General features: G+C 46.9%; 1 protein-coding gene across 2 annotated transcripts in view; it reads right to left on the bottom strand.

Annotated features, from left to right (window-relative positions):
- LOC148026329 (GTP-binding protein OBGC, chloroplastic-like) overlaps window positions 1-23,408 on the bottom strand; it is a 55,820-nt gene extending 32,412 nt beyond the window's left edge. Inside the window, exons 1-2 of one of the 2 annotated variants that reach the window (XM_087690749.1) lie at window positions 22,893-23,408; window positions 21,564-22,751 (exon numbers count right to left, since the gene is read on the bottom strand). In XM_087690749.1, the coding sequence (XP_087546875.1) occupies window positions 21,564-22,751; window positions 22,893-23,350 (1,646 nt within the window). In that variant the 5' untranslated portion in view covers window positions 23,351-23,408. Of the gene's footprint in view, window positions 1-21,563 lie in introns of both variants that reach the window. The other variant, XM_087690748.1, reaches the window with a different exon arrangement.
- Between the last annotated feature and the right edge of the window lie 215 nt (window positions 23,409-23,623).

Raw genomic sequence — 23,623 nt, 5'->3', positions numbered from 1 at the left:
AGATATCCGGCCGAGTGTGAAGCAGCCAGATAAGAGAGCCGACAAGACACCTGTAACGGGTGGGATCGGTAAGAGAAACTCCAGCTGTCAAAAGCTTGGACTCAGGGTCCATAGGGCATGAGATAGGCCTACACTCAGCCATATCAAACTCCGAAAGAAGCTCGGAGATGTACCTGTGCTGCGAGATAAAAATGCCCTGTGCCATCTGATAGATCTCCAGACCAAGAAAGAAGTGAAGGATCCCTAGATCCGTCATGTCAAACTCCTGCTGTAGAATGGACCGTGTATGCTCCACCTGCTGAGTGTCGCTCCCTGTAATAATAAGATCATCCACATACAAGATGAGGAACACCGAAAGAGAATCCACAACCCGTAAGTAGAGGTTGGGATCATAAGCGGAGCGCGCAAAGCCACTCTGTAGAAAGAAGCGGTCAATCCGCTGGTATCAAGCACGAGGAGCCTGCTTTAGGCCATAAAGAGCCTTCCGCAGCCTGTAGACATGATCCTCCTTCCCCTGCACAAGAAAACCAGGAGGCTGTGAAACATAAATCTCCTCCTCAAGAACGCCATTCAGGAAGGCAGACTTGACGTCCATCTGATAGACAGGCCAACGGTGGTGAGCAGCAAGAGCCAAAAGCACTCGGATGGTGGACATCCTAGCTGTAGGAGCAAAAGTCTCAAAGTAATCCAACCCTGCACGCTGGGCAAAACCCTTGGCAACAAGCCTAGCTTTATGCTTGTCCAAGGAGCCATCTGCAAGATATTTGGTCTTAAAGACCCATTTCACACCAATCACCTTCCGTTTCGCGGGACGCGGTACAAGCTCCCACGTATGGTTGCGCTCGATGGAGTCGAGCTCGGCCTGCATAGCCTGTCTCCAAATATCCTGTGCAAGAGCCTCCTCCATAGTGGAAGGCTCAGAATCCTGAAGAATCTGTGACATAAGAGCATAGTTCACACATAGTGAACTGTCCCGCTGGGCCTGTAAACGGGCTGATCGTCGAGGACCTGTAGAAGAAGCAGGAAAGTGTGTAACACCTGAATCCTGCATGAGCCGGCGATACCATAAAGGAATCCTGAGAGACTCCTTCTGTGAGGGAGACCGGGGGGTCTCCGGAACCTGTAAAGCACCCGAATCGGAGAGGGACTCCCCCTCACCGAGTGAAGGTAAATCCTCCGCATCTGAAAAAGGCTGTATATCCCGTGAAGATCCCGAAGAGGCGGTAGAAGAGCTCGTAGAAGACGAAGGCACATCCACCAAAGGGGAAAGGGAAGCCGAAGGAGGAGGAGGAATAGGGGGGGTGCTAAGGGTGATCCTGGAAGGAAGTGAAGGGAGAGAGGGTGGGGGGGGGGGGGGGGGGGGGGGGTCCGTCGATGATGAAGAAACATCGGAAATAGAACCATCAATCGGATCCTCAGAGGCCGAAGCCTCATCAAAGATCACATCCCTGCTCACCTCAACCTGCCGCGTCGTCGGGTCGTAGAGCCGATATCCCTTCGTGGTCGTACTATAACCAACGAAGATAAGCTTTCTCGACTTAGAGTTGAACTTCGTCTTCCTCTTCTTCTTGTCCACATGGACAAAAGCATCGCACCCAAAGATGCGAAAATGGGACACGGAAGGCTTCTTTCCAAAGAAAGCCTCATATGGAGTCATGTCCTGTAACGCCGAAGTCGGAGAGCGGTTGCGGATATGCACCGCTGTAGCCACCGCCTCACCCCAAAGGAAGTGAGGAAGACTCCTATGCTCCAGCATAGATCGGGCCATCTCAATCATGGTCCGATTCGCACGCTCCACCACACCATTCTCTGATGGTGTGTTCGGATGGGAATACTCCACCCGAATACCATGATCCCTGCAAAACTGAGAGAAAAGGTGAGAAGTGAACTCTCCACCGTGATCAACTCGAACACCACGGACTTTGGAAGTTGTTTGGGTCTCCACAAACACCTGCCACTCACAGAAACGGGAGTACGCCTCGCTCTTGTACTCCAAGAAATAAGGCCACACATAACGACTAAAGTCGTCCACAATCAGCATCAAATACTTGGCCTTCCCAAGGGAGGCCGTGCCCATAGGTCCGCAAAGGTCAGTATGAACCAACTCAAGCGGTGAAGTAGCCCTCCTAGAAGCAACCTGTGGGTGAGGCTGCCTGTGCTGCTTGCCCCTCAAGTAGCTAGGGCACAAAGTGTGAAGAGGAGGGAAATCAGGAAGTCCCTCCACCATCTTCCTCCTAGAAGCCCGGCGAAGAGAATCAAGGTTCAGATGACCATACCGAGCATGCCAGAGCAGCCCAAGCTCATGGGAGGTCCGCGCAGCCAAGGCTATGAGCGTATAAAGCCCACCCTCCTGTGTACCTGTCCAAAGGGCATCACCTGTAGAAGCATCCTCCACTGTGACTGCATCCTGAGTAAAAATGACTCGGGTACCTAACTGAGTAAGACCATGCACAGATAATAGGTTAAAACCCAAATCAGGCACATAGAGAACTTTGGCGGAGGAAGACCGCCTGTCAGAAAACATAGGTAAAGTCCCCACTCCATGAACAGGAACTGTAGAATTGTCACCAATGGTGACTGTACCCCCTCTTGAACGAAGATCCTGAAGCCAATCCTGACGGAAGGTCATATGTGAAGATGCTCCACTGTCGACGAGCCAAGGCTTCTCCTGAGTGGTAGAAGCTAGGGCAGTGTCTTCCTCAACAAAGAGATGCACAAACGCAGATTCTGTTGTGGCTGGGGCCGCCTTCGAGTCCTTCTCCTTAGGCTTCAAATGGGGATACTTCTGCCAACACTTCTCCTCGGGATGAGTGCCCTTCCCACAATGGGGACACTTGGGCTTCTTCTCCTTCGCATCCTTCTTATCTTCCTCCTTCTTGTCCTTGGACTTCTCCTTCTTTTGTTTCTTCTTCTTGCCACCACCTGTGGAAGCCGTAAATGCCTTGGTGGAGCCACTGGCTCCCACCTCTTTGAGTCGCTCGTCATGCTCCAAGACAAGCGGGGAAAGCTCCTCCCATAGGAGAGTCTCACGGGTTCTCGTAGTGATGAGGCTGGTGTAGAAAACATCATATCGGGGTGATGGCAGCTGAGTCAACAGAATCATCGCCATATCCTCAGACGATATCAGACGACCAAGAGAGGCTAGCTCGCCTCGCATATCCTCCATCTTCGTGATGTGCTCCTTCATGGAAGAAGAACCATCAAGACTGAGCATCCGCAACTTCTTCTCCAGGGAAATCTTGTGGGCAAATGTCTTGTGCTGATACAAAGACGCAAGCTTTGTCCATACTTCCGCCGCGGTCTTTAACCTGTGAACATGTACAAGAACGGAATCATGGAGACTCATAAAAAGAAAGGAACGGGCTCGTGAGTTGAGCCTATCCCATAAGGCTGCACGGTCCATTGAGGTGCCATCGGACGAATCCACGGGGGGTCGGTCGATGGGCGAAGAAACAAGATCCCATAGATCAAAGGTATCAAGAATGCAAGCCACCTTGCATGACCATAGGGAATAGTTGGAACCATCCAACTTGTCTTCCTTCGGAAAGGAAGGGAGAATCGGCACCTGGATAGAGGGAATCAAGGAAGGCATCCGCACAGTTGATGCAGTCTTCACTGAAGAAACCTTCGCAGTAGATGGAACCCTCTGAGATGCATGGACTGAAGAAGGACGAGTGCGAGGAGGGTCATCCCGTTGACGAACTTCACGATAGTCCCGCCTCCGCTCAGAGGAATGATGAGAAAGAAGCTCATCCTCTGAGTCTTCAAAGCCTGAAAACTGGTAAGACATCTTCCAATCTGCAAAATACCAAAGAAAGGTGTGCCGCTGACAAAATAGGACCAACAGTGTGGTCACCAACCACCAAGATGCAGGCAGAGAGTGCCTACAGCCACCTGGATCTGCAAAACGCAAATAGATCTGATGGCGAACACCAGAATCGAGATCACCAGCACCGGGAACTTGCCCAGACAGAGGTCGCCAGCAGGATAGGAGCAGCCAGGGTAGAAGCGAACTGCAAAACAGCAAAACGCAAGCTGTAGGAGGGTCGCCCTGCAGCAGAGGAGGTCGCCTGGCAGCAAACGCAGGGTTGCTGCGTCACTGGATGACGTGGCAGCCCCTATGTACAGCAAACGCAGGCTGAACAGCCTTCTGATGCAGTCGCCTGGCTGGAATAGACCTGTTGGCAGCCTCCTGAAGGAATCGCCTGGCTGTTGTGGAACTGTGGACAGCAGCAGTAAGGTATTTCTCTCGTCCTCCGTGCTCTCAATCAGGCGATGATACCATGTGAGAGTGCGCAGCGAAAGAAGAACACGAACACAGAGGAGAGGAGAGAGGAAGCAGAGAATGAAGGAAGATAATCTGCACTGACTGAGATGAATGCTGAATACACTGGAATGGACAGAACAGTCCCTGCACGCAGCCCGGAGCGTCAGTGAGGGAACCAGGACAGACTGGAAGCAGAGGCAGCACCAATGCCGGAGACGGAGACGGAGGGAGGAGTGCTGAACCTGCAGAGCATGAATGAGATGAATGCTGGACTGACTGGGGGGGCAGCTATAAATAGCCCCCAGCCAGAAAACTGGCCGACCAGCTAAACTGGCCGACCTGGCCAGATCTGGTCCGACTGGCCAGATCTGGTCCGACTGGCCAGTTCTGGTCCGACTGACCAGAACTGGTCCGACTGCCCAAAATAATGGGCAGTCACCCCAAAAACAGCCCAGATCTGGGCTGTAAAATGCCCAGGGCTACATGCTGACTAAAGCAGCCTGAAAACACACTGACAGAGCTCCTCTGTCTCCTGTCAGACTCTGACAGGAGCTCACAACCAGGAGATGACAGACTGAGACTAAATAAGAGCAGGCTAACAGCTACTACTTCTCAATCTTATGATTTTACTTGCAAGATATTGATGATGCTTAGGACGAAGGAACTCTTCATACCAAGTATTGATTCATGAGCCTAAAGATAATAGATTTTTCTTTTTGAACTCAAGAAAAGGTAAACAAAATTTGCAAGAATCTATGGTGAGAGCTCCTTCTCCATCCTTTCCTTCTGCTTTTACATATCATGATCAATATGATTTCGAGAATTCATCTATTTTTTTATTCGCATTTAATGGACAAAAGGTGTTATAGCAGTCATGTTTGTCATGCCTTGTCATCTCCTGCCTGTGAGCCTCAGAGTCAGACAAGGACTTTAGGAGCTTTGACTTGTCTATCACTTGTTTTGACGGAGGAGGTAGCTCATTCTAGAGCACTCAGTTTATTGCATTTCAGTGCATTTTCTCCTCCAGTCGGGATTTTATGTGCATTTCCCGGGGCAGTTTCTGCATTCTTCAACCTGCCTCACCTGCCGAACATTGTCCACCCTTTCCGGGATTTTTCTGAGCATTCCTGGCATTTTTACCAGCATTAAATGCTGGTCGGATCAGCATTAAATGCTGGTCGGACATATTGATGGCCTCAAATTTCAGGTCGGCCAGTTTTTGGGTTTTTTGGCTATTTATAGCCATTTCCCACTTGGCAGTCAGTTGTATTATCATCTTCCCTCCTTCTTTGGCAGGTGCACACTCCGACTCCGTCATCTTCCTCCGTCTTCGGTGCTCCTGTCATCATCAGCCTGATCTGGTGCCCTCACTGACGCTTCGGGCTGCGTGCAGGGACTGATCAGTCCATTTCAATGTATTCAGCATTCATTTCAGTCAGTGCAGATTTTCTTCCTTATTTTCTGCTCTCTCTCTCTCTCTCTCTCTCTCTCTCTCTCTCTCTCTCTCTCTCTCCGTGTTCGTATTCCCTCTTCCGCAGCGCACTCTCACATGGTATCAAAGCCTGACTGAGAGCACAGAGGACCTAACCTTGTGGAGAGATACCTCACCCCTCTTCTGCTGTTGTCGCCTCATCTCCAACTACACAGGCGGCCCCTCCAGGTGGCCATTCTTCTTGCGTTTGCTGCAGACGACTCCTCCAGAGGCTGCCACGTCATCAAACGATGACTCCTGCTTGCGTTTACCATCAGGCGGCCTCTCCTTCAGCCGGGCGACACATCATCAGGCTGCGTTTTCCTGATCTGGTGGTCGTTTCCACTCCTTGCGGCTCATCTCCTGCTGGTGACCCACTCCCAGGCTGCGTTTTGGTGCTGGCGGCTTCTATTCTGGTGATCTTCATCAGATACCTTTGCGTTTTGCAGCTCCAGGTGTTTGTAGGCTATCACAGCCTGCGTTTTGGTGGTTGGTGACCAGACTGCTGGTCATTATTCGGCATCGGCAAAGTTTTCTTTGGTGTTTTGCAGATTGGAAGATGTCTTTTCATCAGTTTACGGGCTTTGATGACTCAGATGACGAGCTTTTGTCTTGACACTCATCTGAACGGAGGCGTGATTTTTATCACGAGGACCGTCGTCCGGAGTCTATTCCTCTTTCCCGTCCCCCTTCTATTCATGTATCTCGGCGAGCCCCTTCCAGTGGGCCGAAGATGCAGCCTTTGGTACCCCCTGTACAGGTACCCGGACTTCCTCAGCTGCCCAAAGAGGACCGGTTGGATGGCTCCAACTTTTCTCTATGGTCCTGCAAGGTGGAGTGTATCTTAGACTCCTTCGATCTTTGGGAGCTTGTTTCTGTTCCTATTCCCCGGCCTAAGGTGGATCTCGCAGATCGGACATCTATGGATCGTGCAACCTTATGGGATCGGCTTAATTCTAGAGCCAGATCTTTCCTCTTTCTGAGTTTGCAGGATTCTGTCCTTGTTCATGTTCACAGGTTGAAGACTACAGCAGACGTGTGGAGAAAGCTCACGTCTCTCTATCAACAGAAGACGTTTGCCCACCGGATATCACTCGAAAAGAAGTTGCGGATGCTCGCTATTGATGATAGTCCTTCCATAAAGGACCACATCAACAGATTACAAGATATGAGGGATGAGCTTGCATCCCTCGGTCAAACGATATCTTCTGAAGACATGGCTATGATTCTTTTAACTCAGCTGCCATCGCCTCGGTTTGATGTCTTCTACACCAGCCTTCTTACATCGAGGACCCGTGAGAAGCTTCTATGGGAGGAGCTATCCCCGCTTGTCTTGGAGCATGACGAGCGACTCAGAGAGAGTGCTAGTGGATCCGACTCCACTAGAGCCTTTGTTGCAGGTTCGGGAGGACAGAAGAAGAAGAAGAAGAAGAAGAAGTCAAAGGCTAAGAAGAAGGACAGTTCTTCAAGCTCTGACTCAAATTCAAAGAGACCGAAGTGCCCACACTGTGGGAAAGGGACACATCCCGAGGAGAAATGCTGGAAGAAGTACCCTCACCTTCGTCCGGGAGCGAAGGGTGGATCTACATCGGAGCCTTCTTCTACCTCTACACCAGCTGTTACCCATGAGTCAGTGTTCCTTCATATCCATGCTTTGGAGGAGGATCCTTCTTCCGTGGCTGCAGTGTCTTCTGTGCAGCCTTGGTTAGTGGACAGTGGTGCTTCAAGTCATATGACTCCCCGAGGTGATATGTTACAGGATCTCCATCCATCAAAGGGTTCAGTCACTGTTGGTGACATTTTATCGGTGCCTATTAGTGGTGTTGGCACATTGCCTTTGTTTACCGACCGACCTTCGAGCTCCTTTTCACAGGCCCTACATGTTCCGGATTTGGGCCTTCCCCTCCTCTTAGTTTATGGTCTTACGAGGCTTGGCACACGAGTGATCTTCACCGAGCATGCCGTTGTTATTGAGGATTCTCTTACAGGAGCTGTCTTATCTACAGGTTGGTAGGAGAGCGGGCTTTATAGGCTCCATTCCCCTTCTTTGATGCAGGGTCCTCCGAGGCAGCCTATTGTTACACCCGTTCCCGCTTGTGCACCTTCTATTCCACAGGTTCCTTCCCATCCCCCACCCTCTCCTTCAGTGGTTCCCTCGTACCCCCCATCCCTTTCAGAGGGGGACGATCTCGGTGATGCGGCTGTGGATTCCCTGGCCCCTAGTGTTTTAGAGGGGGATTCCCAGGATCGTGAGGAGCTCCTTCAACAGCAGTCTACATCGACGGACTTCATCAACCTTGGCATTCCTTTTGTCACCCCAGGATCCGTTTCTCCCTTGGCCTTCCGCCACATCCAAGATCTGAGAGGAGGTGTTAGCAGTCATGTTTGTCATGCCTTGTCATCTCCTGCCTGTGAGTCTCAGTCTGAGTCAGACAAGGACTTTAGGAGCTCTGACTTGTCTATCACTTGTTTTGACGGAGGAGGTAGCTCATTCTAGAGCACTCAGTTTATTGCATTTCAGTGCATTTTCTCCTCCAGTCGGGATTTTATGTGCATTTCCCGAGGCAGTTTCTACATTCTTCAGCCTGCCTCACCTGCCGGACATTGTCCACCCTTTCCGGGATTTTTCTGAGCATTCCTGGCATTTTTACCAGCATTAAATGCTGGTCGGACATATTTATGGCCTCAAATTTCAGATCGGCCAATTTTTGGGTTTTTTGGCTATTTATAGCCATTTCCCACTTGGCAATCAGTTGTATTATCATCTTCCCTCCTTCTTTGGCAGGTGCACACTCCGACTCCGTCATCTTCCTCCGTCTTCGGTGCTGCCGTCATCATCAGCCTGATCTGGTGCCCTCACTGACGCTTCGGGCTGCGTGCAGGGACTGATCAGTCCATTTCAGTGTATTCAGCATTCATTTCAGTCAGTGCAGATTTTCTTCCTTATTTTCTGCTTTCTCTCTCTCTCTCTCTCCATGTTCGTATTCCCTCTTCCGCAGCGCGCTCTCACAAAAGGAACCTAACACTTTTTCCCACAACTCCTCAAATGACAAATCCATTTAATCCCCCACCCATCCCACCCATTAGCTCTGCTGCACCTTTCTTTCAACCTCCATTAAGTGCACCATATATATATCCTCACATCACACCGAGGGGTCCTTCACCCATAGGCACACCTTTTAGGACCTCATCTTTTCCCCAACCAAGTGGTGTCTCTATGATGGAGGTTCATCCTTCCATGCCCACACTTTTGAGATTTTCACGGCTTGGGAATGCCACCCAACCACCACTGAGTGTAAAATAGTTAGCACCACAATTTGCCTTCATGGCATTACCTAGTGGGACTTCTAGTCATTTTGCTATGTCCCAGCCGTCTATTGGACAAGGCTAACGTGTCTCAATACATCCACCTCTAACAGCACTTTATGGAAACATTCATGTATGCTCTGATGACACAGCAGATGAAAACCTTGAAACTGCAGAGCGATGGCTGAAAACAGGCTGCCTAGGACTGGATAGTGATGGGCTGCAATCGATGATGGTTGGATGGGAGATGGTAGGTGGCTGATAGCTAAAATCTACACAGTAGAGTGTGAAACTTGCACGAAAGGATGAGGAGCTGTTCAAAAATGCTAATCAGCTGTAAAGCGTGATTTAGCTAAACACCCCCTCTCATGCCCAAAACTACGACTTAAAGGGAAGGCCAGTAATGTTTACCCCAAGGTGTCTCACCCCAAAGCACCAAGGGCATCGGACAAAGGGTGCATGTCGACTGCCCAATGGCCTACCAAGACTACAAAGGTGATGGTTATCTTACCAAGCGAGTCCAAGTAGTTACCTCAAAGAGGATAGGGCATCAGACAAAGGATGTTTGTCAGCTGCCCAATGGCCTACCAAGCCCTACAAAGGCAGATGGAACCACATTGAACTTTTTTCTTTTGGTGAAAAGTTAATTTTAGGAGTAGTGGTTGATTTAAGTAACAGTGAGCAAAAAGACAGAAGTAGGTATGGTATACCCAACATATCACAAAACAACACAAGAATACCCAACCACTCAAGGATATTGATGGCAAGGGAAAGGTAATGAAAAATCATGGAAAGAAGGATGGTGGTGTAATCTGCCAATGGAAACAACTTAGGATCCATCCAGTGGTGCTGTACACAATGGGATGCATAGTATGCTACATGTTGAAGAATACTTATGCAGCACGTAGCACTTGGACAGTGTCCCACGTGGGAAAGTTGTTTACTTGCCCAAGTGCCCTAATACAAGGATGATGAAATTATGCGATACATAAGGAAAGGTACAACAAGGGGGAAAGGCTGATATCGAAGACAAGTGCCAAAACCTGTAGAATACCAAGAAAGATAGAAACCCCCTCTCAACCCGGATGTAGATGCCAAAGAAGGAAGAGGAGCCTGAAGATATCGATATTCGTGTAATACCCAGAACCATGTGGATGAAGATGATGAAGCATCCCGATTGGAAGAGCAAGGATAGAAGCCACCACCATGATAGCATCAAGAGAGACGCTCTACGATCTGCCACGAGAGCAAGCATAGAGGTTAGTAGTGAAATACTCCAATAACCAAAACCAAAAATAAAAGAAAGCAAAGCTAAGTGCAATACAATGAGTATATAAGTATGTAGCGGAAGTATAAAAAGGAAAAGGCTAAGTGTGGCCACCATCGCGTACTACGAGATGGGGAAGGAATCCTAGAGGTGCAATGGACTACCAAGACTGTCTGCATGCCACATATCTAGTAGCCACTAGGATAGATGGACCAGATGGTGCAACAACAAGGCATAGCCCATTGGACTGGCCAACCATGGAGGCAATCGCAACAATCTACTGTTGTTTTCTAAGAGGAAGACTCTAAGCCTTGGTACGACACTTCTCGTCCACATGGTACGACCTTTGGAAGCATGTGCACTATTGAGAAACCACTTCTTCAGTTTACACACTTCATTTAGGGTTTTACACTGACAGCCCCAAAAAAATTTGGTGTCCACATTCTATTTATAGATGTTGAAGGGTGCCCCAAAAAATTGGGATTTTGGGAAACTATTGAAACTCTCTCAAACCACACACCAAATTTGTGTTTTTCATTAATTAAGCGTGCTTTGGGGCTATTTAAAAATGCTAATCAGTTGAAAGTGTGTCTTAGCTCAACACCACATTCTATGAATTGGAGTCTCAACTATTGAGTTAAACTCTGTTGTTCAATCAGTGTCATAGTTTGGTCTTTACAAAGGGGGCTCTCTTTGCTTCTTCTCAAAACGGGCAACAAAGGAAGGGTAAACAAAATCAAAATTCCAATCAAAATCAAAAACAAAATCAAAATAAAATCAAAACCAAACTAGTGAGAACCAAGGAAACTCCCAATCATCTCTAAACACCCAGGTGGCAAAATGTATCAAAGAAAAATCAGTATTATCAACATTGTCAGAAGGCTAACCATCTTGACGACGAGTGTCTATCAAAGGCAAGAGGCACAATACCAAAAGCCAAGACTCACACCCCTGCCACTCAATTGGGCAACCCCCAACAACGGAGGCAGAGTGATGACAACCCTGTGCACAAGTAATGGTGAGGCCAAACCCACACTGCCACCGGTTAGCCATCATAATCGACAACATTCTCAATGCCAAAGGGCTTATCTGCCTGGTTTGCAAAGGCCCATATCGTCTCAAATACAAACATTGGAGGATGCAAGTCTCATCCATATCTGCAAGTTGCCTCGTCATGAGGTGACTGGAGAGACCAACTCATCACAGCCGAGTACTTCAACTACTCCTTGGATTGTGGATAGTGGAGCTACTTCTCATATGACCCCCCTTGCAGACATTTTCATTTCCGGAGCCCTTGTAGCTGAGCACATCCAAGTTAGCAACAACTCCTCCATCACAACTTACACTCACGGTCGTGAATTGTGCTAGGCTGGATTATGTGTACTATGTCTCCCAACTAGGGTGAACTTGTTATCCGTTCAACAACTTTACTAATTGGGTTGAGAAGTCTTCTTCACACCGACCACAATGCTTTCTGCATCCTTCTGTGGGCAAACGACAACTTTTCACCCTCAGGCAGACCTTCTACATTGAGATCTTAACATCTAATAGCAGATTTCCTTCTGTTTTGGGGCTCTCCATAGCCAAACACACATTCTTGTGAGTGTTTGCAAGTATTTTTGAGATGCTTACCAGTTCACAAGCTTTGATGACTCAGAGGAGAAACTTCTTTCCAGATACTCTTCTGAGCGGAGATGCGATTATCACGGTTATAGTTGGTGAGAGGAGTCCCCCATCTATATCCATTCCCCTTGTATTCATCTATCACAGAAGGCTCCATCCAAAGTGGACGTCGTCCTTGATACCCTCGGTGCAAGTATCTATCTTCAATTCATTACCCAAAAAAGGCAAACTCAATGGTTTCAACTATTCATTATGGTTATGTAAGGTGGAGTGTATACTCGATACCTTTGATCTTTGGGCTCTTGTTTCTAATTCCATCCCCCATCCTACGAAAGATTCAACATATGGAACTTCTATGGACTAAGCAACCTTGTTGGATTAGCTCAACTCTAGAGCCCCATCCTTTCTCTTTATGAGTTTGCAAGATTTTGTCCTTGTGCATGGTCGCAGGTTGAAGACCACAGTCAAAGTGGAAGAAGCTTGCATCTTTGTATCAACATAAGACATTTGCCCACAAGATTTCCCTCGACAAGAAGTTGTGGATGCTTAGTCTTAATGACTCCTCCTTTCTAAAGGAGCACATCACAAAGATAGAGGACATAAGGGGCGAGCTTGCCTCTCTTGGTCGGATGATATCCTCCAAAGACATGGCTATGATCCTTTTGACTCATTTGCCATGTCCTCAGTTCAATGTCTTCTACACAAGCCTTATCACATTGAGGACCCGAGAGACCCTTGTGGGAGGGGCTTTCACTGCTTGTCTTGGAGCATGATGAGCGACTCAAAGACATTGAGGCTAGTGCTTCTCGCTCCACCAAGGCATTTATTACAGGTACACATGGATGAAAGAACAAGAAGAAGCACATGAGGGGTGAGCTTACCTCTCTTGGTCGGATGATATCCTCCAAAGACATGGCTACAATCCTTTTGACTCAGTTGCCATCTCCTCAATTCAATGTCTTCTACACTAGCCTTACCACATCAAGGACCCACTAGACACTCTTATGGAAGGAGCTTTCACCGCTTGTCTTGGAGCATGAGGAGTGACTCAGAGATGTTGGGGCTAATGGTTTTGGCTCCACCAAGGCATTTACTACAGGTATCCGTGCATGGAAGAACGAGAAGAAGGCACAAGCCGAGGACAAGAAGGATGAGAAGAAGGATGAGAAGAAAGAGAAGCAGCCCAAGTATCCACATTGTGGGAAGGGCACTCATCGCAAGGAGAAGTGTTGGCAAAAGTACCCCCATTTGAAACCAAGGAGAAGGATTTAAAGGATACGAAGGAAAATCCCACAATCCCACAGTCTATCTTTGTGCATGTATTTGCCGAGGAGAATACAACTCTTGCTTCTTTTGCTCAGGAGAAGCATTGGGCCATTGATAGTGGGGCCTCTTCTCACATGACCTACAGATTGGATTGGCTTCAAGACTTGAGTGCCATAGGAGGCACTGCCACCATTGGTGACAATTCTATTATTCTTGTTTGCAAAGTGGAGACTATTCCTTTATTGCCGGACACACAGTCTTGTTCAGCCAAAGTTATCTATGTATTGGATTTAGATTTTAACATTTTGTTTGTTCGCATGAGTGTGTGCAATGGAAGAGAAACATGAACATAGAGAGACAAAGAGAGGAAGAAAACGATGAAGGAAGAATACTACACTAACTAAAGAAAAATGCTCATACAATGGAGATGGACCGATTAGTCCCTGCACACATCCCAAAGGGTCAGTGAGGACACCAAATCAGGCTGATGATGAGAGTAGCACCAAGCATAGAGAATCGGAGTGCGCACTTGCAAACAAAAGACTGAAGACTAAAGAGTGTGTATCTACCAAGTTGGGGGTGCAGCTATAAATAGCAAAAGCACCAAAAAACTCGCCGACCTGATCTTGAAGAGACCATAAATGCTAGCCGACTAGTATTAAATGCCAATCACTAAAGAAAAATGCCAAAAAATTAGGGGAGACCCCAAAAAAATCCCAAATGACAATGACAATGTCCAACAGATGTAGGCACACTATGGAAAGTGGAAACTAGCTTAAATATGCACACAAGAAACCGACAAATAAAGAAAATGCACCTAAACTACCAAAGCTCCTATGTCTCCATGAAACTTGGCAGGAGCTCACAACCAAGAGATGACAAACTGACATGACTAACACAGGCAAGCTAACACCCCCTCATATCCTAGGAGTGTCTCAAGACCCAATAACCTCTTTTGATGAAGCATAGAAGCAAGGGGCAAAGGCTTCATGATGAAGAGATCAGCTGCGTTGTCCTTTGTGGGACAACAGGCCACCGCTAACTTGGAATCCACAATCTGCTCTCGAGCATAGTGATACTGAACCTCGATGTGCTTCGTGCAAGCATGAAAGACAAGGTTCTTGGCTAGAGCTAGAGCACTCTGGTTGTCCACACGTAGCTCCGTAGGTCAAGGCTGAGGAAAGCCAATCTCTGCTAACATGCGGTGAAGCGGCAAGCCAAACCGCCTCCATAGCTGTAGAACATATGGCACAATACTCTGCCTCTATAAAAGAAAGAGCCATAGTAAGCTACTTCTTACCACTCCACAAGATAGCTCCCTATCCAAGGGAGAAAGCAGAACCTACAGTGGACCGTCGTGAAGCCATATGAACTACCCAATCAAAATCACTCCAACCGAAGAGAGTAACCCCCTCACCATACATGATCCCGTAGAATTGAGTCCCTTGTAAATAACGAAGAACACACAAGACTACTCTCCAATGCTCCTGAGTAGAAGTCTTTATGAAAGAAGACAACAACGCCATAACAAAAGAAATATCTAGCTAAGTGTAAATAAACCACATGAGAGAGTGAACAAGACACCTATGGTGGATGGCATCAAGAAGGGAAGCTTTGGCTGCCAAAAGCTTGGACTCTAGGTCCATGGGGCAAGAAATAGGCCGACAATCGACCATGCTAAACTCCCAGAGAAGCTTGAAAATCTACCTAAGGAGCCTAGAATATATATAGGCATAAATAATCCCATAAAATATGTCAAGTCAGCCAGCATTTAATGCTGGCCAACTAGCAACAATAAATGCCACAATAGCATAAAATTCTATACACTAAAAATGCCTAAAATAACTGCATAAAGTGCCCAGCCATAATACAAGCTCAGACTCACACATGAGCTAACATACTCTACTAACACCCTCTCTCAGATCATGGGTGATCTGATACAATACAATGGTACAATGAGAATGAATCAGAAACCATACAAGATAGAACCACCAAGTAGAACCATGGATACCCAAGCAATGGGTGATCAAGCCACCACCAAGGTGCCTCGAAGAGAACCCGATGTTAATGTCGATCGTACCAGCTCCTGAAGATAGAGAAGAGCATAGCAGCTCTCAATGTTTGTCAACAATGCCTCTAATATAGCATACGTGACCATCTTGTCACCAATGCCACAACGCATAAATGACCATGGATTCTCGTTCTTTGGCGAGACCGCCAAAGTGTCCCCTCATGTAAGCTCCAGACGAAAGCCACCCGCTCTTTGTTAAAGAACCAACCCATCGTGAACCTGGATGTCAATCCTAGCTCCAGGATTTGTACCTGCCAGACTGCGGTTGATGCATCATGGATGTCCCTCTCTAGATCCTATGCATCTATATAGAAATATGGATGAGGCGCGGTTGCCCCATCTCACCACCCTCTCACTCTCCCTCTTTGGCACAGGAGAGTCATGAGGGATGACCTCATCACCACCACTATAAAGTAGCTGAGGAAGGGGCCACCAAGCCCTTCCCACGATCCGAAGAAGCGGATCCCTTCCACACCTTGGACTTCGCCTTGGTCGGAGAATCTGAGTCAGAATCTGAGGCAGATGATGACTTGTCGAAGGAGTCCGCATTCCACTTCGTCTTCTGCTCCTTTTGCTTAGAAGCCACTAACTCTTTGCAATCCTTCCGCAAGTGGCCCTTCTTGCCACAGTGATAACATTGGACCTTCGACTTCTTCATCTTCGAACCCCTCTCTGAAGCTACAACAGCCTCACCTGAACCTACATAATGTGACAAAAGCCGCCCCTGTAGTTGGAAAGTCGCCTCATGCTCAAGTAGCATCGAGGACATATTAAGAAAAATGATAGGAGTCGTAGATGTTTGCGCCCATAAAGCATTCGCCACTCCATCAAACTCCCGAGGAAGCTTGTACAGTACCGTACCAACAAGATGTGCCTCTAATAGGGCAGATTGCATAGTAAAAAGCTAGTCCTGGATTTGGGTAACTCGAAGTAGGAATGATTGGATTATATATTTGATTTCAAACTTCAATTGTTGGAGCTACCCATAGAGAGTAACGACCCTCATGGTGGAAGGAGCCTCATACACCAACTACAACTTCGACCATACGTTTGAAGTTGTCCTGCAGGAGGTGACCGCCGGTAGGACTTCTTTGGATATACACCAAAGTAAGGCCGAATAAGCACGGGCATCATCCGAATCCCATGTAAGCACTGCTTCCTCATGGTTGTCTTCATCAAAATCAACTAAAACAGGAGAAGGCTATTGAGGACGTGTAATAGCTCCGCCAACCATGTACCATAACCACTTTTGGATAAACCAAGCCTTCATCACCACAATCCACGTGTAATATCAGGGCCATGGAGCTTGTCATCAGTGGATGTGCATGGAGCCACCATCTGTAGAGGATTTAGAAGAGAAGTAGAGAAGAGAAGATATTTGGAGAGGAAACACAGCCAAAACACGAGCACAAACTGCAAAAAACAAGAGTTCGCATATAGTATAACCCAAAATCTGACCAAAAGAGGACAAAGGCTGCTACAAAAAGTCAAAAAATCAGTCAAAAACTGCCAAAAACAGCAAAAACGGCCTGAAGGTACAATCGCTCAGCCAGGAAGGAAGCAGAAACACCAAAACGCAGACTGAGTACTGCCACAAATAGGCTGGAAAACTGTCGCAGCAGCCTGAAAACTGAAAACGCAGGCAGCATAAGGGTTGTAGATAGCAGGCAATGGCAAATCAGCAAAAAACGCAGAGAAAACAGGTTGCCTGTATGGAGCAGCAGTCACCTGATCAGCAAGGGTGAAAACAGTCTTGAAATCAACAAGAAAACACAGGAGCACAAATCCTGAAATCTGATACCATGTCAGAAGTGGAGCAACAATGGAAGCGTAAACATATGCTGTAATAAACTGCTGAAACACAAGACAAAAGAAAAAGGAAAAGAAAGAACACAATACAAATGAGAACTCAAATGTATGCTCAGGAAATGGAATCCATACATCAAACACGAGATTGTCGCATACAACAGTGAGTCACTGGCTGCGTGGGCACTGGCATCGGCTCCTCTCTCCACGGGACCTCCAGGTGATGAATTGACCTGACTGAGGAGAAGGAGCCCAAAATATATATATGCATAAATAATGCCATAAAATATGTCAGGTCGGCCAGCATTTTATGCTGGTCAACTAGCAACAATAAATGCCACTATAGAATAAAATGCTACACACTAAAAATGCCTAAAATAACTACATAAAGTGCTCAGCCATAATACATGCTCAAACTCACACATGAACTGACATACTCTGCTAACACAATCGACCAATGTTGCAATATATTCTACCCAGAAATAGCTTAAGTACACCCTCCCCAACTTCTTTAGCTTGACGGGGAGAGGGTGCAACCCTCCAACTTTCCCTTCTAGTTTGAGAGCAAGCAGCTTTTTTCTCTTGGTAGTGACAGAATGGTTTTACAGCCTTTGATTAAGACATTTGATATTTTGTACTCTTATATTCTCATTTACACTATCAGGATGATGTGATTGTAAAAGGGCATTTAACAAGTACGTAATTTCCCTGCAAGGGCACTGCCCACTAGCACCATTGCATAGCATTTTGCAGAAGTATGCACCCACTTGCATAGCTCCAATGCATTAGCATTCTATTTGTGTAAACGTGCATCGGTGCGCATATATCCCTTTTCAATCTTTAGAGTGGTCAACTCTAAATCCACCATATTCGTAGCAATGCACATGGCAATCTCCGAGATAGTCTCCCTTGCTTGCTTAGTGTTAGAGATCAGATCAGATCAGGGCAGCAGGACAGGCCTGGTGCAGTCGAACTGCATGCAGTCGGACTGCACAGTCGGACTGCCACGTGGCAGTCCGACCTGCAGCAGGCAGTCGCCTGCATTTAATGCAGCCGACTGGGCATTTTTGGCGCCCTCTTTTGCCCCGTTTTTCAGCTATTTATACCCGACACTCTCAGCAGTCTGGTACACTTCTCTGCTCGCAGATTACAGACCGGTGACACGCGCAGATTCCGTCTCTGTTCGCAGATTTCGGACAGCAGACAGTGCAGACTGCAGCGGACTTCGAGGTGGACAGCAGGTTGCATCGTCGAGGTGGAGACACGCAGTCCAGCGCACTGCGCCCGTGTATATATCTGCATATCTTTGTATTCAGCATTCTTTATACAGCAGATCTTCATCGTCCACTGTCTCTTTCTCTCTCTTCTTTCTCTGCGTTCTCTCTCTCTCAGTCCTACGCTTCCGCACCGCTGCACTCTGACACTTAGCTCGTCTAGCATACTATCCGCACATCATTTTTGCCTCTCCGCATACCCATCATATTTGCTTCACCCACCCTTAGCCCATTCCTTCGTCATTAACACCCAGTAATGATAGGCTTAGCTTGCTCGTTTTGTGAAGGTCTTGGGTATAACTATTTTTTGTTGTTAGTCTCCCGTCACATACTTAATCGACCTCAACCCATATTTTTTGAAAAACACACCCACCCAAAATTTTAAAAAAAGATTCATTGTGGTTCCATCTCCCTTTACAAGACTTGGTAGACCATTGGGCAACCAACGTGCACCATTTGTCCGATGCCCTCGCCTCGCTAGCGTGACCCAATAATGGTAGGCTTCCCTTACTTATTTTGTGAAGGTCTTGGATGCAACTATTTTTTATTGTTTGTGTCCCATCAATTACTTAATCAACCACAACCCATATTTTCTGAACAAACACTCCCACTCCAAAAATAAATAAATAAAATTGTGGTTCCATTTGCCTTTGCAAGACTTGGTAAGCCATTGGACAATCGACGTGTACCATTTGTCCGATACCCTGGCCTCTCTGGGGTGACCACTTGGACTCCCTTGGTAAGATAACCATCATGTCTATAGTCTCAATAGGCCACTGGGCAACCAATATGCACCCTTTGTCCGATTTCCTAGCCGCTTTGGGGTGGGATGCCTTAGGGTTTTTTTTTTTAACAAACAAAATTTTGGAATGGCCTTCATTTCTAGCTCATTTCTTGGCCTAAGAGGGGATATGGAGCTTAAATATGCATTACATGCTAATTAACCTCTTAAACAGCCCCAAAAATACTCATTTAATATAAAACCTTGAAACAAAAAGTAACTCAAGAGAGTTAAAACAGGAAGTGATTCGAGAGAGTAAGAGCACAGAGAGATTAGAGACCGTTGAGGATCCGAAACTTTCTATAACTAGGCATGTTGCCCTCCATTCAACCTTCATCTCGTTTCTACTGGTTTGAGGTGATAGAACTTTGATTTCCATAACACGTTCGCAGAAAACATCTCAGTCAAAGCTACTCCACACTTTCTTCACCCATCTAACACATGTTTCTAGCCTCTACCTCGCAACCTGTGCCACTTCCTTATGTTTTGCTGCTATTTGTTGCAATTTACTAATGCATTTTATTGCCGTGTTTTACTCTTGCATTCTACTGTGGCGTTTTACTATGGTGTTTTATTGCTGCATTTTACTGTCACGTTTTACTTCTGCATTTTACTACTCCATATGTCGCAAATCTAGCATCTACTACTACGTTTGTTGCTGTGAGACACCTTCAGAGACTGCCTTGCTCTGTTTCGAGATTGGTCAAGAGTACAACACACTCCAACTCATTACCACTACCTCAAACCTCGTCGCTCCTTGAGACATGAGAGTTCAAGATTCAGTATTCATTCCTTGCACGGTTTGTTTTCTGCATGAGCATTGTATATTCAGTATTCATTCACTCTTTCATTTTGTGTGATCATTGTCTTTAAGTTACCCTGACCCTAACTGCGTTCTATGTTGAGTTTATGCTTTGTCGTACGCTTTTATTTGTGTTTCTATGTTAGAGTACTTCTTTACAAGGGAGATAGCAGGAGATGAAGGAAAGAAATCTGCACTAACTGAAGAAGAATGCTGAATACAAAGGGGAGGACTGATCATCCTTGCAAGCAGCTCACAATGTTAGTGAGGACATCAGATCAAACTAAAAATGGCGACAACACCATCAACTAAGATGGTAACACAGACAATGACAGTGATGGAGAAAATGCAACCTGTTGTCCATGCTGGAGACTAAGAAGACTGCAGCCACTTAACAGAGTACCTACAAGGCAAGAAGTGATCATGCCCCAGCCACAAAACGTTAGCTATAAATAGTTTTCAGCTAATCTAGCTGACCAGCAAACTGGGACCACAAAAAATCTGGCCGACTTGCAATAAATGCAGTCGGCAGCTGATGAACACTGCGCAAATGCTGATGTGGTAGTGAACAGGCTGACATGGTACCCCTGGGGCAGTTGCAAGGTGACTGGGCCTGGAAACTGGCTGACAAAGCCTAAGACAGTTCCTACATCTCCATCAGACTCTGATGGAGCTCACAACCAGGAGATGACAAGACAGACAGACAGAAATAAGGCAGGCTAACAATGTACCATCAGACGCATGATTGTAACTCATGGTCTCATAGGTCATTTTGACCTTCTTGCAGATGTTAATATATCATTTCGTTTCATTTCTCTCTCTCTCTCATCTCCCTGCATACTTGCAGCTATTTTGCTGCATGGAGGTGTGAGGATGAGAAAAGCTAAGGAGTGGGGCCTTCACATGGTTCCCAATATAGCTACATGGTTATGGAATGAGTAAAGAGAAATTTGAGTCGCAAAGGCCTGACATACATTCTAGTTTAGCCAGTGGTTATGAAAGGGCTTATGATGGCTTGACCTTAGCTTGAAATTAATTTTAGGTAGACATGAAAGTTATGCCTACTTCAACAAGTTACTCGTTAGTCTAGTCTAATGCCTACTAGATTGGATGGACATTCAGAACTACCAATCAATGAGTGATTTATTGACAGTGCAACTCCCAAACACTAGAAAAACTTTGACCTATACATTGTCATTTAGGTTCAGCAATCCTTGCTAGTGCTCTTCATACCAACACTAAGCTCTATTGACGGCACTTAGGAGTTGGCAAGTGCTATCAATTGCAACCATCAGTTTAAAGTGATACAAAAAATTAGTTTTCTTTCTAACTTTTCAGCACTAGTTGTCTTTGTGTTTTCCCATTTACTTCCTAAGTGCCTTGTTTTCTTGCATTCAGCCCATACCTTAAAGCCAGTGCCCCTAATTTTGTTCTCCGAACATAGTGCGCTTTGGGTATGCTATTCCCAACTTTAACCTTGTTTTGTCTACCACCCAACTTTCCAGAACATCACAAAGTGACTACCACATTGATATATACTCCCACCTGCAATCTTTTATTTGAAATAAGATACTGTAAGGGAAAAAAAGGGGGAAGCACAAAGTTTAAACTAGGAGTACAGGAACATACATTTCAGCCCCTTCTTCACCATTCTCTGCAAGTTGAGGCGCCTTATTTCGACCTGTCTTGAATGCTGCATTGCCACGACCACCTCGACCCCCAGGAAGCAACAGCTCAACCTGTCCTGGTCTAGTCAATTCCAGTAAAATTTTTCCCGATCCAGAAAGTTCATTATCAGCTTCCCGAATAACTGTGCCCAAAGGTACTTTAACTGTGCAATCTTCCCCAGCTGCTCCATCTTGGCTTTTACCCTGTCCATGAGCTCCCCTGCCTGCACGGAAGTGCACACTCTTTCTGAAGGAGAGGAGAGAGTTCATTGAGGTATCTGCTTCAACATAAACATGCCCACCTCTCCCACCACTTCCCCCAGATGGTCCACCAAACGGTACATACTTCTCCCTCCTGAATGCCACAACACCATTGCCTCCATTGCCAGCCTTAACAAAGATCTTTGCTCGATCAAAGCATCGCATTACTGCAGGAATAGCTCTTCTTTGTGACCTCTCTCCATCATCTAGAACTTTGCCCTTCCTTCGCTCCTCCGCTTCAATTTCCTTAGTTACTCTGGCTATAAATGCATCTTCATCTTCAGTGTCATCTAGCTCTAGTGACTCTGTAGTGTCTGTTGCTTTTTGCTGCTCAACTGCTATAGCTTTGGAAAACGATGATCTTGGGCTAGCGGCTGTTCTGATGGTTTGTGCAATATTGCGATCATTTAACTGTTTTGAACTTGACTCAAACTTTGCAAGTTCAGCATCGGCCTCCTGAAGGAATAGGGCCTCTTCATCACTGCAGTTCTCTTCGGAGTCTATTTCTTTGACCTGGTGACTGATTGGAGATGTTGTGGATCTTCTAGCCTTCTTCTCTTTCTCAAGTTCGGCGAGCTCCATCTCTGCTTGGAGTAGAAGTTCAGCCTCCTCCTCCTCTGTCATGGGGCCCAAATCACCTTCCCAAAATTCCACATACTCCTCCTCCTCATCTTCCTCGTTTTCATCACCATATTGTGCATCTTCGGCATTGACCTCTACCCACTCGTACCGAAGGTGCTCCCCATCCAATTCTTCCTCCTCTTCCAATTCTTCTTCATTCTCATCAGCATTGCCATTCTTTGCATCAAGAACTGTTTCTTCATCTGCTAGGACAAGCTGCTTCTTGCTATTAGAAACCGAGCTTGTTTGATAGTCAGTCAATGCATACCTGGACATTAGCTGGCTATTAGTTTCCTTCTCATCAGCAGCACCATTCGTCGCACCAAGAATCTCTTCTTCGTCTGCTAGGGCAAGCTGCTTCCTATTATTAGTAGTATCCAAGCTTGTTTCATACCCAGCCAATGCATACCTGGACAAGGCGTCAGATTCCGGGGGCATCGAAAGGCCGGGGGAGCTGTTGTACGACTGGAGGAGCCGCTGCTGAGCGATACGCAGGCGTAGCTGCTCCCGCTGCTGCCATGCGGGATCGTCATCCTCATCGTGGTCGGCACGAGGCTGGAGAGCTGCGATGGTGGATGCCCCTGCGCCGATGCCCAGGAGGATGTCGTCGCCATCGCTGCAGCGCTCGAGCTTGCGGGAGGCTAGCTGCTGCTTTGAAGACGGAGGCAGGGACTTGGCCTTGGCAGCTCGCTTCTTGCTGCGCCTGCTGCTACACAGGATGGCCGGGCAAGAAGAAGACGAAGAAGAAATAGGAGCAGAAGCAGAAGCAGAAGAAGGGGAGGAGGAGGACAGAAGAGGGGAAGAATGCGGGGTGAGGGAAGTCGGGAGCGAGGGTAGCTGGCAGGGGTTGCGGCAGAGTCCTGCCATGTTTTCGATACGGGGACTGTGGGGGGTGGTGCGACACTGCGAGCAACGAGAAGCGAGTAGAATATCCTGTAATTTTTCTAAGTTGGCATTTTATCATGTATTTACCAATTTATATTTAAATATATTTACTATTAGTTAAGGAGAGGTGGGGGGTGGGTGCCACGTGGCAGCCCCCACCTCCTCCACAAGAAAAAAAAGAGAACGCGAGGGCGGGTGCCTTGGTCCAGCACCCTCCCCCGCCCGCAAAAATCGTGCCCACCCCGGTGCGAAGCA

Source organism: Lygodium microphyllum, chromosome 13 (genome assembly GCF_053477565.2).
Source record: "Lygodium microphyllum isolate KBCC chromosome 13, Lygodium_microphyllum_v1.1.10, whole genome shotgun sequence".
In the NCBI taxonomy this organism is placed as follows: Eukaryota; Viridiplantae; Streptophyta; class Polypodiopsida; order Schizaeales; family Lygodiaceae; genus Lygodium; species Lygodium microphyllum.
This window is presented reverse-complemented; position numbering and strand designations above follow the sequence as displayed.